The following is an 18,041-nucleotide window of genomic DNA, read 5'->3' on the forward strand; positions in this document are numbered from 1 at the left end:
ATGCACAAACAGTTTAAGGCCGACAGGACAGATACAGTGGAGAAACTTACGCAGAAATACTTGGAGAGGAGAAAACAGGTTTGTTTTTAACGCCAAGTTAAATTGTAACACATCTTTTAACTTGTTTAGTGATAACAGTGCTAGCATTAACCTGTTAAAACAATGCGTAACGCTATGTGTCCTATGTGGCCCAATCGTTACTGTCATTTGGTAAAGTTAAACTGGATTATATGCGAAATCGAGCTATAGCTTTGTGGTTTGTTTAACTTTAGCTAATGCTGGATAACTAAAAAATAAATTAACGCTAACTGAAGAACTTCACGTCAGTATTCACTAAAATATAAACCCTTATTTACGCTGTAGCTTAACCAAGGTGTCATTTTTTTAAACTCTGTGTAAAGTAGCGCTTCATGTCAAGTAAAGACACACGCCACCTAGCTAACGTCAACCTGTGATAGTTGCAAATAGGTTGCTCTGCCGTTGTTACTAACCTAATTGAATAATGAGCTATAAGAAATCATGTTTAATTTTTATTCTACCAGTTATACGTATTGGTCGGGCATAATGAGGATGTGTAACAGCAGATACAATGTACACACTGCTTACTCTTCGTTGTCCTGTGTTTACAGTTGACCCTATCAGAGGAAGATGCCTCACAAAGCAGTAAAGGTAAGTGTAACTCAAGGAGACCTCCCCATGGTCCTCCAGTGGTACGTGATTGTTAGATCCACGTCTAACTAATGATCCTTGCCAAAAAATAAATGTCTAATATACTAACATTGCTTTATGTTTACTGTTTTTAGAAGCAGGACAAAGGCTCATTCAGACCCACAGATCCAAACAGCCAAGTAAAGAGTTGAAATGCTACCACAAAACTTTGCATGAGCTGTTTAAAGCCATTTCCAACTATCCTGACCAGTAAGTCATATGAAATGACTTTCGGATATAATCTAATACATGTTTATAATGAATATTGTGCAATGAGTGAAATGTGATGCTGTCTTGTTTCAGGTTTAGCAGTGATAGTAGTTTGCGTGGCAGTGATGAGGACCTGAGTGGGGACTGCACAGCTACTACCCTTCAGGGTTCTCAGGTGCTGTGTACAGAAACAGGTGTGTGTGTGTGTCAGAGGATAACTATTCATCAGTGTCTGTGCTTAATAAGGCAATACTAACGTACACCTGACCACCTCATAGGAAATTCAAAGTAGCAGAGCTGAAATAATTTCAAAATTTCTACATTCTGAGGAAAATCCTTTCAAGAATAGTCAAGATTGATATTATTGCAGAGTATGAAATGAATCCCTCTGTTGACTTGACAATATCATGAATGATGAATTAGGCTTTACTGATCAATCCCAGAGTCTCACAGACAAATTCTTGATTTCCTGTTATTGCTGAATTCTTGAGTTTTCTTACTGCTCTTTCTTATAAATAGATAATATCTTACATCTATTTGTCCAGATGTGACCTTGCCTTCTTGTCTGGATGGTAGCCCTGGGTTCCAGCAAACTGAGCCCCAGTTACAGAGAGCTTGCCGATCATCCGACTCGTGCTTCTCCACCTCATTATTAGCAAAGGTTTACCAGGAGATGATGACCATCTATGAACAACTAAAGGTGAAAGAGTGACAATTAATCAGTAAAACCAGATGGGAGGAAATATAGATCAACAGTTGCATTTGCATTATTGCTTCTTCCTCTCATGTTTTTGTATACATGTGTTTTTGGGTTTGTGTGTGCCCAGGCAGAGCGACAGAGCCAGCAGCAGTGGGAGAGGAAGCTACAGGAGCGAGAGAAGAGGCTGAAACAACAGGAGGCGGCCCTGGGTAGCCTGGCTGGGCTGGAGGAGATGCTCCACACTCGGATAGTGGCTGTAAAGGAGGTCAGATACATAAACTTCATCCAGTTACAACACTTATGATGCATTCTGTGAGTTTGAGCTTCACCTTGTTTCCTCCCCTTCGCCACTACCACTTCCAAAAAGTAACTCTATGGTCCTCCAACACAAAATTATACAATATCTTGACATTAAAAGTGGAGTTGCATCCAATTTTATTGTTATATTGACAAGATTTTAGGCAATTTTCCACCTCAAAATCTGCATTTTATGAAAAGGATTACAGGTTTCAACTAATCTATGCGTATGGACATTTTAGGTGGCTTAAATGAACCGTAACGTTTTCAGGAAATACACTTTCAATCAAATTTACCGACTAATTGCATTTCTGTCGTGATCAGTAATGACCTTCTGTCAAGGATGGCTTGGGGTGGATATAATACAATTATAATAGCAAACTCAGTTCAGTGTAACGTATCACTGAAGCATTCAAGCATTGTCGGTATGGTTGTATTGCTCATTATGTGTAAATGTGTATTTATGTCTAACCAGAAACATCAGCAAGAGATGGGCCAGCTGCAGGATCTCCTTCGAGAGCGGAGCAAGGACAACAGGAGGCTCAAGTCCAGCTTCGACACCATTAAGGAGCTGAATGAAAACATGAAGAAACAGGTTAAAAGGCAGCTGTATTTTTTGTTTTTATGTTGTTGTGTGTTTAAAATCCTAAGTAAGAGGTTCATTTATCGACCGTGCACAGAGCCAACTCATAATGAGCTCTTTTTTTATACAGAGCAGGTACTACCTTGGACCACAGGAGGGCGCTCTGACATAGGCCTCTTGTATAACAGTATTCACATGTTTTATCACTTTTTAAGTGCCCTATGGGAAGTTTTAAGTGTTTTTCTCATTTTTCAAAAAAAACACAACCCCTGCCTCTCACCACTTTTTTGTTTTTGTAGGTTTGAAAATGTTACAGTAAAACAAATTAAGGAGTGATTTTGCAGATATCAGTCTTGCATAAGAGATTGATATCCACTGTTTTTACATCAACAGTTAAATGAGATCAGTGAACAGAATACAAAGTTGGAAAGCCAGTCCAAGAGGGTGCAGGCTCGACTTGAAAACCTACAGGTAACAAGCTACGAAACTCTTCTCAAATCATCATTGCTTAGTGTTTTTCATCTATTCTCACAAAATATTTGAAAAAGTTGTGTTTTGTTCTCTATTTTTGTGAGCAACATTTTGAAACTGCTGTGTGCAAAATTATTTTGTCTCAGCCTTTTAATGTAAAAAACAATCATACATAACCAGTCAGTGATGTCTGTTTGTTTTATGATGGATATGGCACACTTTGTTTAGTTCATTATTTCTTATTTGATCAGTATTCCATACCTTGGATGTCTGAATGTTGTTTGAAGCCTTGCTGTTCTCCTTCTCTTGTTGCATTAAAATAGTTGATACTAAATATCTGCTGTTAAAAGCTTGCAGCCTGCACTTAGACTTCTCTATTTGTTGAACACTAGAGCATACATTAATTATATTGCTTCATTCTTTCAGTGACGTATTTAGTGTTCTTTTTCTATTTTTTTGTCATACCCCTAGAGGAAATACGAGCACAGCGTGGCATCGAGAGGCTGCCTCAAAGTGAGAACAGAGTGTGTTAAAGCATCCAAAAAGGAGAAAGCTGCTGCTTCTGGAAAACCCAGCAACAAGGTACTTTAAAACCCTTTTTGTGTGTGCGCGTGTGTGTGTGTGTGCGCGTGTGTGTGTGTGTGCGCGTGTGTGCGAGTGTGCGCGTGTGAGTGTGAGTGTGAGTGTGTGTGTGTGTGTGTGTGTGTGTGTGTGTGTGTGTGTGTGTGCGTGTGTTTGTGTTTTACAGATGACTGTACTACCAACCATTGGGATTTGCTCTAATTACAATGCTTCATTTATCACTGATGTGTTTGTTGAAAAAACATAATTTAGCCTGGTCAGACACGCTCTCATTTACACATGTCCAGGCTGGAAACAGTACAAAACTCATTCTCCACAAACCACACTCACCCTGCCAGCTGCCATGATAAATCATCACTGTTGTGTATAAAGATGAATATACTGCGCTCAGTGGATGAAGTTTTACTTGTCATGTCAACATTTTCTATTTTTTATTTTTTTTTACTGCTTTCTTCAAAGATCACTGACAGAGCCAAAATACATCATTTAAACTTTTATTTGCTTAAATTTCCTTTTCTCTGGACATATTATAGAAAACCGCTAAAATAACTGCAATAAAAGTATAATCAAAACAACAACATTAAAGCTGGGGTACGTAATGTTCTGTAAAAGGCAGAGTTCATTTCCATTGAAAGTCTGTCACTCAGGTGTTGCCAATAGGGATTACGCTCTGTTCAGTTTCTCCCTCAGTGCAGGAAATAGTCTGATGGGAAGTTGCTTCTCATTATGCTTTTCATTGATATCTTTATCTTTTCACCATCACCATCTTCTCTCCTTCTCCTATCTGTTCATACAGTTCCTATCCGTCAGTACCCTGCTGCTCTTCTGGCCACCAGACTCGGTGTCATGTGCAATTAGTGCATATACCTAGTGCATGCAGATAAGTACGTGGATAGGTAAACCGGTAGATAGCCCGTCCAATAATTTCATGAGAACCAAATGAAAGGACTGGATGGAGTTATGATAGGCCTGCGTCACACACAGGATTTTTTCCTTTTATTGTCAGAGCATTTGATTTATTGATTGCTGTTGAGATGTAAACAAAATTTCAACAAATAGCACCAAAATGCTTTTAAAATAGATGAGCTACACTAGCCTTAACTAGAGTGACTATCTTGTGGAATTTTCAGTTGCAGATGATGTTTCTCTTTCCCTTAGGTCAGCTCCAGTCACAGCCCACTGAAGCTCCTGGCCTTTTTATTGGACTGGGTACTTGATGGACAGATATTCTCATCAGTAACAGGAAATGAGGGGAAAGATGGAGGCCAGTTTCTGCCTCCGGAGGTCATACTCAATGAGAGATGCCTCAAGGTGGGTTTAATCTCATTACACCTGTATTATAAGTGAAAAAGAACAATATTGGATTAGTTTTATGAGATCAAAATCATAACTTATCATTGGTTCCTTAGGTGCTGCCGGTATTAGCGGATCAGCTTTCTTACATTCATTTGTTGGAACCCGGCCTCGTCCTCAATATTCTTCGCCTTATCCACTGGGCTCTGAGACACATCGAAAACAGCACACAGGTAAAGATAAGATGAGATAGGATGATACAACATGAAGAACATGTGAGGAATTAACCTAATTGTTTTCATTTATTTTCAGTTTTTTACTGAAATATCTCAATTAAAGGATCAATGCTACTGGTTTAAATGTGTCACATGACCTGCAGCTGTGCCTGTGGACATGCCGTAAAAATCAACCATGACTGTTCCTGAGGATTTGACAGAAGCATGAAGCCATTTTATGAAATCTTTAAAGCATGTAACCACTAGGAGGGAGCCACATCACTGTTGCTACAATACTAATGAGATATGTAATCAAGACAGTGATCTAAGGCTAAATAATCAGTCCTTTCATAACACAGAAACAGGAAGATTAACTATGTTATACTGTAGCTAGAGAATGCCAAAAAAAGACAAAAGCCTGTTTACACACTCTTTAGGTGGCTGACTTTAAACATGCCATCTGCTTTTCTTGTCCAAAAATGTATGAGCTCCCACATGGCCACCAAAGGGAGTATCAATCAAAAAGAGCCTGTTTATCCTTGAAAATGTTTTTCTTGGACATATTTGGTTTTCTGCAGCATCTACTCTCTTTTGATTGAATTTAATTGATTATCTGGACTGTAAAAGAAGCAGCAACACAGAGGTGTGTGTTTACATTATATTACACGGCACTGTTGATTCTCTGGCCTGCATCTTCCTCCGTTATTGGTATTCAGCCTTGCGAGAGATGATTGATACTTTCCAAGCAGAGAGCTGCTGGGACACTTTCACAACTTCATGCTGCAGAAACCAAACACGACACCGAGTTTTCCCTCAACACACAGCTACACATCAGAGAAGTACACATCCACTTCAAGCTGGGGAATCCACTTTATCGCTCCATCTCTCCTCACAGCAAGACTGACTTTAATGTGCTGAGGTCCTGTCGAGTCCCATCTTGTGCTCAGATGAAAAACATGGTTATCTGAAGTCCCCTGCCTGTTTTTGTGTGTTGAACAGAGTCTAGACAATAGAACAGACTGTTTTTTATGGCTATGACAATGATGCATGTCCCCCTCCTTAACTGAGATACGGGTGTTATTTAAATGACTAAATTCTCTTAGAAACAATATATTACATACATAAGGCATCCCTTAACAGCTGTTCACTCGCATGTGAGCATGTCAATTTAGGAATCTTGAATCTGCCACTTTTGGCAGCTGCCAACTAAAGCCAGGTTTATCACATCATCCGCCTATGAAGCACGTTCAGGCGATAAGAAGTAGTTGAAGTGGTTTAAAGGATAATAAGTTACTGGAAAGCTTATCTCTATCGTCTCACTCTAGTTTGAGTGTTAACAGCTAGCTGATATTCTCATCATTTTGTGAAGGCCACATACCAGCCTGAAATACTTATGTTCAACCTAAAATGTGTCCATAAAAACATGATAATATGCTTGAGCCTGCAGCATGCTCCTCTTGTCCCCCTAAACCCTAATTCTCTATCCACAGCCTCCAACTTCCAAGCTTAAGTCCTCCTCTCTAGTCTTGCTGCAGGGAGCTTGGCCCCTCCATGTTTGTTTGTCAGGTCATGTCATTTTTGCTCAGTGACATGCTTGATGTTCAACTGGAATCACATGCTCCCTTATTGCTGCAACATGTGCTCACTTTTAAGACTAAAACCAGCCAGTATCAGGCCAGAATTCATAAGTGGAGGAAGGGAGATGACTTCAAATCTGGGGTCCCCATGGAGGCAGCGGAGTCCTTGGGGAGAGGGAATAGAAACTGAGAGATTGATGTCGTGAGTTTGAAAACCACTAGCTCCTCATTGCTTTGGAAATACATAAATCTTGGATACTTGCTGTAGTTTATTGTACTGATTTATTGCTTTCATCAATTATTTGGGGAAGGAGCCTACTGACTCACTGTCAGGCTTAGCTTGTATTTTCTACAGTTGCACTTGATAAAGATTATTGTAGGCATATCATTCCTATTTTTGACAGTTATATAACAAAAGTAACTCACCGCAGACACAGTTGTGAATTTGTGTGTGTGTGTGTGTGTGTGTGTGTGTGTGTGTTGCACAGCATGTAGCTCCATTTGCCACTCTGCGGAGGATAGGAGAGACTCTATCAAAGCCCCCAGCCCAGCCAACAGTGCCCCAGTCTGAAGATCCAGACCTACCCAAGTCATGCAGTGGGGTTGCTGGTGGACCCTCCAGGAATTGGCCCCTTTACCGAAGCCCCTGTCCTCACACATGCATCCTCTCCACCCTCATCATCCTCCGCACTGTCACACAAGGTACGTGGAAACTGCAAACAGATGGTAAATGAATAAATGGGTGTCAGTAATGAGTGAGCTACTTGTAAGTCAGAAAGTAGTGAAAATGCCTATGGATGACATCTTTAAATTGCTTGTTTTCAGACTGATATTTAAAAATCGCCCTCAAACCTCCCCCACCCCCCCATATCTACTCAGATGCACTTGGAAGATATTGAATTTCAGGGGTGATTTAAGTTTAACTGATAATTATCATTTATTATTATAATTTGTTGTGGTTAATACATATATGATAAGCAATTATAATAGTTTACAAATGCTAAAATTTGAAGAGGACAATTCACACATTTATAGATTGACAAGTGTATTTTTCTAACACAACTCCAAAGTTTAAAGAGCCCCCATCATATCTAGAATAAAGAATACATTTATTTACTGTGAACTTGTTTGTAAGAAACCAATTAACACCAAATCATATCTCCTTATTGACTATAAGAATCATTTTTACACAATGTTGGACTGATTAATGGTTACCTAAAAACCCTTGATGTATGTCACTGTTAAGAAAGGGTGGAGGTCTTTGTGGTATCATTCACTGTTAGTTACAAATTCTACAAGAGCTCAACTATTTTTAAGATACGTGGCTCAATGTTACATACAATTGGTGTTTGTTGTTACTCTATTCATAACAATTATTTACTAGCATAAAGAGCTCCATAAAGCTGTAAAACATGCTGACTCTGAAGAGGGGACAGCTGCAGGCAGAGTGTCAAACATTTCTTATGCTTCCAGTCAGTATCAGTCACTGTGATGGTAGCATGCCGATGTTAGCACATAGCTTCAAGCACTCCCAAAGCAGTTGGCATGGCAATAGCACATCTCAAAAATTATGGGATGGATCGACATGAGATTATATAAAGACGATCATTGTTCCCAGACGATGAATTGTAATAACTTATGTGACCTACAGTGTTTTTCTCTTTCACCACCATGGGGTTGAAATTTTTGTTTGAGTGTAGTAAAAAAGTGTTGAGAACGGTTGGATCCAGTTATATGAAAAGAGTGAGAAGGTTTTTGCTATGTCCAAACTTTAGTCCCTGGCCTTTATCTTCTTGTTTTAATGAACTAATTTGGTACAGCTTACATGTCCTAATATTTTTCTTCTTCAACTTTTCTGAAATGACCTTCTATCTAAACTTAAATCTCAAGGGCTTTTTCAGTGAGTGTCTATATAGACTATTTTTCTGCGAATCTGCACACCAGGTTTGCTTTTTCCCTGCACTGGATTGACATGAAACCAGATTGAGCGTAATGGGTAAATGTTTTTTCCCCTTAATTTTTGCTGGGATTCTGCACATAATGGGTACCATTCTGAGATGGAGCTCATTTCAAAATCATAAAAGAAAGCTTTTATCCCCTGTCAAGTTGTATAAATCCAGTACTTTTGGACATATGAAGAGCATTTTTGTAGAACTTCAGAATTCTCACAGCTATTTAACGTGATCACAGATCATTTGGCAGAATGAGAACTGCAAAAGAACGACTATTGCCAAAGTACATTAGTGGAGTGTGAGAAAGAAAAGATAGACAGCTTGGATAGTGAAAAACACTTATCCATGATGGAAGATGAGACTTGAACCCCGGAAAGAAGATCAGATTTTTTTTTATAGATTGGTTTATAATGTAAAAATACCTAATCTAGCTCAGTTTCTTTTCCTAGCACTTCATGCTCCAGCTAATGCATGCAACAGTTTTAGCTGAAAGACTAAAATCCGAATATAACACTTGAACAACTTAAATAATTCTGCATGTGTGTGTGCAGCTGACGTGCTGGCCCAGGCTCTGGACAACCTCCATACTGAGCTGATGAGTGAAGAGAGTCGAGGCCTGTTCATTCACTACGGAGGAGTGTGTGTGTTGCTGTCGGTGCTGCGGGCCAACCGCGGAGGGCTGCACCCACACATAGATATTCTGATGCAGCTCACAGGGCAGTCACGTAAGTAGTTGTGGTTTTTTGGATACACACCGTCAGACAAACCATAGTGTGGAACTCATCAAGCTCATGTGATGATGATGATGAGTCACTGAGGCTGACAAATAGCAGGTTTTTTTGACATGAAAGTAACTCATTTCACAAATTTAAAACTGAGATAATCACGAAATGGATCTGTATAATATACCTCAATTTTATATTCAACCTCAGTTTGAACATAGAAAAACGAGTGTGACATTTTAATCCCATTTTATTTTATTGTTTGGATTTTTCTCATCATTTGGCATTCTCTCATACAACTAGTTTTTAATCCATTGTTTTCTGTATGCAAGAATTAAATAAAAAGGAACATTAGACTTTAATGGCCAGAATTGTTTAATAAATGTTGACATTTAAAAATGCTTATGCTGTAGTTAACTTGTAATTTTTACAATACTCTATGGACTGTTGTTGACATAGGCATGCTGGTCCTTGCACATCTGGTAAAAGACAACAGGCGACAGTTTTATCATAAAAAATAACCAGAAAAAGAGACAGTGCCCCCCCATTGCTAAATGGGTTATGTCAGTATGTTTATGCTATAAAACAGGTGAAGATTAAAACCATCAGAACCGAATGTGCAAGTGTTACTGGTGAGAACACAGCACTCATTGACATATCACCACCACACTGTGTGCAGTTTTCACAGTTAATATAGTATGTTTTGATAGTGTGAAGCTCTTATTTCAGTATGTTCAGGTAATATTGTTCATTGTTATCATTTTGGATAAGATAATCATACTAAGAAGTTTAAATGAAAAGTCAAACTGTGACAGATTTTAGAGGTAAAAAGTCACTGCACTGAGAGTCCAAATCATGTCACATAATGTATTTAAAAGTTAAAAACATGCAACATATTCTTTGGTTTAGGAACTTTACAGTACTATAGCAACTTGTAAAGATTTTTTTAAATTCAAATTAGGAGATGAGACAACTAGTGCTGGTCCAAGCTGCCGCAGCAGCTCTCTAGTGACCCCAACAGAAAAAAAACCCTTTAAAAGCTGCTGCTGTGATCACTCTTCCATGTGAGATTTATAGACTGTCTTTACTATCACTATTTACTTTGATTTATACCAGTTCCTCCAACAGTATCACTCATTTCATCCCAGTATAAAAACCACATGTGAGAAGTAATGGTTAGTCTGAGCTCACATCAGTCATAAACAGTGGTCAGGCGATGGATTTGGAAGTTGAGGTCGTAAAAGTCTTGGAACTCCACCACCTCTTTGCCTTTTTTTTTTTTTTTAAGAGGAAGACAAAAGAGTTGATTGAGTCGGACGAGGAGGAGACAGCAGCTGCAGCACGTTTCCTTGGAAGTGTGAGTTCGGCAGGGTTATGAGCCGTATCATTTAAGACTGCTGTATGCTAATAGACAGCAGAGCCATATGCCAGAGGTGACTGGGGCCAGTTGTGTGTTTCAAGGGGACTGTAAGTCTAGTAAGACTTGCTAATTATGGTGTTTTACAAGCGGTAATGAGGGGAGACAGGAGAGGGGCGAGGAGGAGGGAGAGAGAGGCTTACACCTGAAGGTTGCCTGTAAAACAAAACAAAACAAAAGGGTCTAATTGTACACAACACACACATACACACAGGGTCCTGGTCATACCGCGACAGCAAGACTTTAATGTGTAAAGTAGAGTCACATGCTGTACCTGGTACACAACACATCTTGTAAAAAGCACCTTCATAGTTCACACAAAAGCACTCACATATACACAAACACACTTACTAGAAATGTTTTACTGGCTTTGACTGATGTCTAGTAAATAGTGGGTAGTACATTAACCACCAAATTGCTTCATACAGTATATCCAGCTTCCATGGTCACATATGGACCCACTTGCTGTGTGTGTGTGTTTGGTTTGCATTCTTTCCATGCTCACCACTGTGGAGAAGTGTGTGTCGTTATGTGTTTTGGTGGTGTTGCAGTAAAGAAAAGCTCTTGATGACCTGCTTGAATCACTTTAGACAGGGACTTTTTTACCCCTGCTGCTCACTGTGTGATGTTTCCACTGCACGTACAGTATGTATTCAACCTTCAAACCAACAAAGAATGGGTTCTTTTGAATCTGTATTTCTGTGTGTGGTGTGTGTGTGTGTCTGTCTGTTTCCATCTTTATCTCAAGGAGCCACATGTAAAACACATCAAATCAGTGGGTAGTGGTGCTGCACATGTTTGTTATGCTCCTGGTTTAAATTCGGCCTGAAGACAGACACAGGCCAGTTGTAAACATCTTTGTGACAATTATTTGATGATTTCAATAAACGATGAACCCTGTACTCCATCAGTTTTTCAACGATTCTCACTCTGGTCTGAAAATATTTGGTGTGTAAAATGAGGAAATTTGTCTTAATGAATAAGTTGTTTCAGACATTTTCTAATCTTAGTTTTCTCAGATGTGGGGATTTGCTTCTTCTCTATATGAAATTGAACATCTCCTGGTTATACACTGTTTAAGTTGAATCACTTTCAATGTTACCTTGCATTTACTATTTTCTCACATTTTGTCGCCTTAACTAGGACTTATATATTATACATTAATCTACCAATAATCTTATCAATTCATTGTTTTCTCCATAGAAATTCAGATAATACTGAAAAAGGCATACACACAAACACACACTCTTGTTTTATGACACAATAATTCCTTCAAATATTCATATTCAGTATTATTCAGATATTCAGTGTACAATATAAAACGGAGAAAAGCAGCACATGTTTAAACCTTGAGATGCTGGAACCAGAAACCAAAAAAAAAGATGGTTGATGGTTTGAAAGTAAAGTAAAGTGTTTTTTGTCAATCAGCTAATCAATTAACTAACAATTTTAACTGTTGTCTTAACAGATTAATCCCTTAATAGAAAGATAATCAGATAGAAACATAAACTCCTTTCACCTCACACATTTGTTGTACTGATGTTAAGCTTCAGATATGTGGCCTAGCTCACAGCCACGTTGTCTGTCATTAAGTTATACAATAGTTTGGATGACAGTGGACTTTAAAATATACCAAATGTGCAAGAAAAAATATAAAATATTGAAATTGTTCAAGGTCTTGACGTAACATCACATTTTCAAGCTTTTTAACTTTGAGATGAGGTGCTGTTTTTACTGGAACAGACTGACCAAACTATCCTATCCCTTTTTATCCTTCTCATATAATTGGATTCTACCCTTCCTTATCCTTTCTCATCTGAACCTGATCCCATTCCTCCGCGTCCAATCCTCTGCTGTGATTTGATGCCAGCAGGGCCGCTGTACCAGCCAAAAAAGTCCCTCTGTTGCTCAGATTGTATTCCCTCACCCTGGTGCGTGGTTTAAGACAGTGGGGAGTAAGTTTTTGAAGGAGCAGGAATGTAAGTTTAGCAGAAACAAATGTTTGTTTACCAGGAACCGACTAATTTTAGGACTTCATAAGGTCCACATTAGCTTTTATTAATGTAAAAAATGTGCAACTGACATCTGTGTGGATCAACGCTGTAGTCCTTCCCCTGTTTCATCTGTGTGTGTGTGTGTATGATTGTGTGTGTGTGAGAGGGGGATTATGGTTTAATGTAATGGAGGTCAGAGTTAACAAGGACAAATACAGTCATCACAGAGTCACTCTAACCTGCATCTGTGTCTCCGTCTCACTCAGTTTGATCATTAAAGTGTTTTCATGGTTTGTTTGTGGATTCATGTAGTTTTCATTCTTACCCAAATCCGGAAAGTATGGCAAGACTAAGTTGATCATTTCCACCTCTTCAGAAGTTCTAACACTGAGCACAAATATGCGTGTTGTTTTGATAATAAGCCGCTTTTCTTTGCTCTGCTTGTGTTTTTGTGTTTGTAGGCTACATAAATGCTTTCCTGCAGGCGTGTAGCTGTGAGGATTTTTTCCGAACAGCCTCCCAGCTTCTTAAAACCCCTCATCTGGAGCTGCCGTCGCTGGAAAAGTTCTCCATCCTTCTACAGAAGCTCTCCGGCATCAGGTAATTACAGTGACCCTTCATGCTGGTATCACATGTTGAATTCTTATTCTTTTTGCTTATTAGTTGTTTATTCTTTCAGATGCTCGTCTAATCTTTGCTTTTCTTTTCTTTTCTTTTTTTTCTTCTGATTTACTCAATAATTTCACCTCCTCAGAGCTGTAAAAATATTCAAATTCAACAGTAATTAATACAATTATGTGTGAATGTTTTGTGCTGCTTTGTTAATCACCTCATGCATTTTTATCTTCTGTGTCCGATTAAGTTAAAAACTTCACCATTGGTAGTTTATTCCCTGGACTCAGAAACACACTTGTGGTTTTCAAATACATCAAACGATAGAATAAAATGGAAAATTTCAAGTCTAATGTTTAACTTTTAGACCTGTTCAGGCAGGTGGTTTGACTGGTGACTGGCTCTTTCACACGTTTCATTGATTGTCTTTATACTGACAGGTGCTTGTGTTGTATTTCTTTGATCCTTACTTTTTTTTTTTTTGTCCAGGTCGAATCGACGTCTCTTTGAGCTGTCCTCCCTCCACCTCCAGATACGAGAGCTTCATCACAAAACCAACCCCGCACACACCTTCCTCTGCCTCAACCTCAAGTCCATACTCCAGAACCTCAAGTAACACAACATGTGTTTCTCTACATCGTGCTGGATTCAAGGTCCGACTCCCCAGTTGGGGTAAAGATTACTTGCCTCCATGATTTCAGCACGTCCGCTTGGTCTTTCATGTGCACTCAAACTGTAATTACCATATTTTCAACTACGCTTCATGGCAGCAGCTCTGTCCTGCTGTACCTCAAATAACATATGCAGACACACACTCGCGACTTATACAATGATATGTTTTTGAAGTTCTTTTGTTTGTCAGAAATTCTTTTTTTTTTTTTTTTTTTTTTTACAGTTGTGTGTGTTTGCACTTTGTGACCTGTTTTTGTGTTTCTCAATGCTAATCTGATGTCTTGTCTCTTTTCTGCGATGAAAAATGCTTGGTCTTAATGGGTGTCTCATGTGCTCAGAGGAAGCGAGGCTGTGACTGTGACTGTGAAGCTTTTTAATGGTAGTAAACAAAAAGAACCAAAGGACATTAAGGTTGGACAGCATGTGTAATGTTGAAATCCATATGTTTTGAATAAACTTGTCTTATTTGTTTGTTACAGATCATGAGTGGGATTGATGGGAGTAATGTTCTCAGTATGGGACACGCTGGTGGTGTTAGTTGATGGAGGAGATTGGAGGGACTGGAACAATTACGGCTCATATTTAAAACGTACTTGTTTAGAGCCACCCGGAAGTGCTCAGCTGGTCTGGATTTGAAAGTTGTGCATCCGCTTTTTTAAGAGCATTACAGCATCTGAAAGTAACTATGCAGGAGTTTATTTTCAGTTCATGTTTCGTCGAAAGTTGGTTTGATGAAAAATGTGTATCCCACCTCTCGCCCTATGTCAGCAGAGATTGCCTCCTGCTCCCCAGTGACCCTCCAGAGAATAAGTGGGGGAAAAAAATGGATGCTTGGGGTGGGAGCGCCTTGGGTAGTCAAGTGGTTACCACGCATGCCACGTAATGGCAGTGTCCCTGGTTGGATTCCAGCAAGGGGCCTTTGCTGAAGTCATTCCCCTCTCTCTCTCCCTGTTTCCTGTTCCTGTTCCTGCCTCTACGTAGAGCACCTGCCCCATGTGTTGAGGCTACAGTCCTCACTGCAGGCAACAGTTCAAATCCCGCGCCGAGTGGTCCTATTCTGCGTGTCATTGCCTCCCATTTCCTGTCTCTCTCTACTAACCTGTACAATAAAGGCAAAAAGCCCCAAAAATATACTTTTAAAAAAAGAATTGATCATTATTATGCTTATTGTCCAACTTGAACTGATTAATCGATAGATGATTTCTAGGACTTTTACTCAATTTCTCACTATGAATGCGGCCATTTTTTATTAATCAGTTTTTCATTTTTATGTTTGGTATGAGACTGCGTACACAGTAATGATTATACTCAAGATCAGTTTTGTAATTAACTACTAATTGATTGGATTTAATTGAATCAATGTTGAACAGGTAAAATCAAGATCTTAACTTTCTATGTAAGAACAGAGGTGAAAACTCTTCACCTTTTGGCCAAATTTGCCGTTTTGAGGTCGAAACAGGTCACTTGTGAAGATTTGTGTTGTTCCGAGGAGAATTGGTTTAATTTTAACTTAAGCGATACAAATCTTTGGTTTGGAGCACAGAATTCCAATTATGTGGTTTGGAGCCTTCAACTCATGTAAACCCAGAGAACCTCTGATGTGCGTCTTGAAGGGCGACCATGACAACAGCAAAACAACAAACAACAACTAAATGACAAATGGTTGGATATCTGCGAGCGCTAAGTCAGTGGTTTTCATGGCTGCTTGTTTACGTGGCAACAACGGACGTCTTAGTTTATTTGATATGCGTTTTTAATGGCAGAGTGCTATGGTAATACTCTGGTTCTTCCTTGGAAATAGCATTATTTTCAAATTTTTATTGAAGTAAAAAAAGAAATTCATATTTATGTTACTTGTTATTATGTAATTATGCATATAGACTAGATGTAAGCTTTTTATTAATTTGACTATTTACATATCTGATAGTGAAGAAATGAAGAAGCTACTATGAGCAGATTTCCAACATACTTTTTCATCTTGTTGTTGTCTTCTTGTTTTCGTCTTGTTTATGTATCCATCTCCCACTTCTATTGATACGTTTAGTGTTTTATGTAGGATTATTTTACCCCATAATGCTTTTTCCCCTGGATCCCATGAGCTGTGACAGGTTTTCTCTCTCTATGCAGTGTTCTCACCATTTTTACCTCTTACCTGTTTACAGGTTAAAATTGAGAAGAAGTAAAAGAAGCTTGGTTTCACTCAAGACAACCGTGTGTGACAGTTCATATTTAACAGAAACCACCTGCTGGAGAAAACATTCAAGAACAAAGATGTTTAAAAATGTTCTGCCAAACTAAATTCAACCTATTTCAGACATTTAAGTCAAAGTAAATTCTTTGAAGGATTGCAGACCCTTGGAAACTGTTTGCATCTGCAGGAGGCATTACAGTTGCAGTGTATTATTTCCACTGGTAGAAACAAGACGTGGTGGTATTGTAGTGAAATGTAAAAAGAAAAAGTCAAATGACCTTAGAAAATATGGAAATCAGATTAATTCACAGCATTGAACCCGCCTAAAACAAATTGAAACACTGATCACTGCATTTACAATACTTCTGGGCATTTTTTAAATGTTCTCTACTGTTTTTCCCCCCTTTGATCTGTTTCAGATCTTCTGAGTCATTGTTGTAATAAAGACAAGGCAGTAGATGATAGTTTATCCCATTTAATGATTAGTTATTCCAAATTGCTTTGGTTTTTTAACAGCTTAATTTATTACCTGACTGGCACCAGAACACGTGCTACAACAATGTTAACATTTCCCTTTTATATACAAAATGAACTGAAAACAATTTATTTTTAAAGCACTTTGAAAAATGATTGTGGTTTATGTAAATGAGTGGCATAGCTAGAGACCAAAAGGGGAATTCCCCCACCATCCTCCTGAGCAAATCACACTGATTAAGTTTTTATTTGCTTACTTTTTTCACTATTTTACTATCAGTAAAGAGACATAGATAGAGATGATTTCAAAGATAAAAGAGGGGAGCAGATTTTTCTGACAGTATTACGGAGGAGGAGAATATATGGCATTCCCATTGGATGGGATGTGAGATTTTTGTTGCATCTGGATGGTATCAAATGGAAACGTCTAGCTTTATGATCAACAGTGGAACACACTGCACAGCAGCAGAGTAACCATTCAGTGCTATGTTGAGCATTTTTCAACAAGCCACCCATGTGAGGCTACAAGTGTGCATTGAACCCTGACACGTTTTAACTTGAACACTGGTCCTTAACTTGGCCAAGTTGTTGGGTTAGAAAACACGCGAAAGTCATTAGAGTTATTAGGATGCATCCCCTGGGCACCAGAATGATCTGTACCAAATTTCAATGCAATCAGTCCAATATAATTGTTGTAAGATAGTTCTCTAAAAAAACAAAAATGTTAAGCTCTCTGCTGGAGGAAAAGTTAGGAGACCATCAAAGTCAGGGGGCTTCATCCTCTGGGAAACATTAACGCCTGCAAAAAATTTCATGGCAATCCTTTCAATGGTTTTCAAGATATTTCAGTCTGGACCAAAGCGGTGGACCAACAGACCGGCATTTCCATCCTTACACTTTGCTAACGTGGCTGAAAATCCTTTTCATATGTCTTTTATCACTTCAAGGCAGTTGTTGTGTGGTTAATAAAATCACTGTCAGGGTCATAGTTATCAACCATCATCAACTATGATTATCATCAACTATGATTATTATCAACGTAGATTGTACATCTCTTCTGCCTCTGAGCATATCAGCTCTTTGACTGAAATCTGGAGCTCAATTTGAAGCCACTTGTCACTTTCTGACTCCATCAACTTATTTGCTTTGGCAAAGCTGTAATTTTGGAGCCTTTTGGGAGTTGGATCATTTACTAGCTGAATGTCATAATGCTGCAATACTACTAAACAATCTCTGGTAAACGGACCACAGATCTGGAAACAGATCAATTATGAGCGTTATGAATCAAACTGTCCTGTGAACGGTTCCCAGAAGGAGCTGTGCTCAGTTTGAAATTATTTCAGTTACAAATAAATACGTGTCCAAAAGTCT

General features: G+C 38.8%; 1 protein-coding gene across 1 annotated transcript; it reads left to right on the forward strand.

Annotated features, from left to right (window-relative positions):
- Window positions 1-13,949, forward strand: LOC128368358 (coiled-coil domain-containing protein 138-like). The gene is made up of 15 exons (XM_053329149.1): window positions 1-78; window positions 630-669; window positions 804-918; window positions 1,012-1,112; window positions 1,464-1,618; window positions 1,746-1,883; window positions 2,391-2,510; window positions 2,892-2,969; window positions 3,441-3,551; window positions 4,710-4,862; window positions 4,961-5,077; window positions 7,125-7,338; window positions 9,140-9,313; window positions 13,183-13,321; window positions 13,823-13,949. The coding sequence occupies exons 1-15, from the start codon at window positions 1-3 to the stop codon at window positions 13,947-13,949; spliced, it is 1,860 nt and encodes a 619-aa protein (XP_053185124.1).
- Window positions 13,950-18,041: the final 4,092 nt, after the last annotated feature.

Source organism: Scomber japonicus, chromosome 11 (genome assembly GCF_027409825.1).
Source record: "Scomber japonicus isolate fScoJap1 chromosome 11, fScoJap1.pri, whole genome shotgun sequence".
In the NCBI taxonomy this organism is placed as follows: Eukaryota; Metazoa; Chordata; class Actinopteri; order Scombriformes; family Scombridae; genus Scomber; species Scomber japonicus.

Excerpts from the sequence above, each read along its gene's own strand:
- LOC128368358 (XM_053329149.1), top strand. The coding sequence starts at position 1 with ATGCACAAACAGTTTAAGGCCGACAGGACAGATACAGTGGAGAAACTT. Across the intron at positions 79-629 it reads ACTTGGAGAGGAGAAAACAG|TTGACCCTATCAGAGGAAGA; the intron begins GTTTGTTTTTAA and ends CTGTGTTTACAG. Across the intron at positions 670-803 it reads TGCCTCACAAAGCAGTAAAG|AAGCAGGACAAAGGCTCATT; the intron begins GTAAGTGTAACT and ends TACTGTTTTTAG.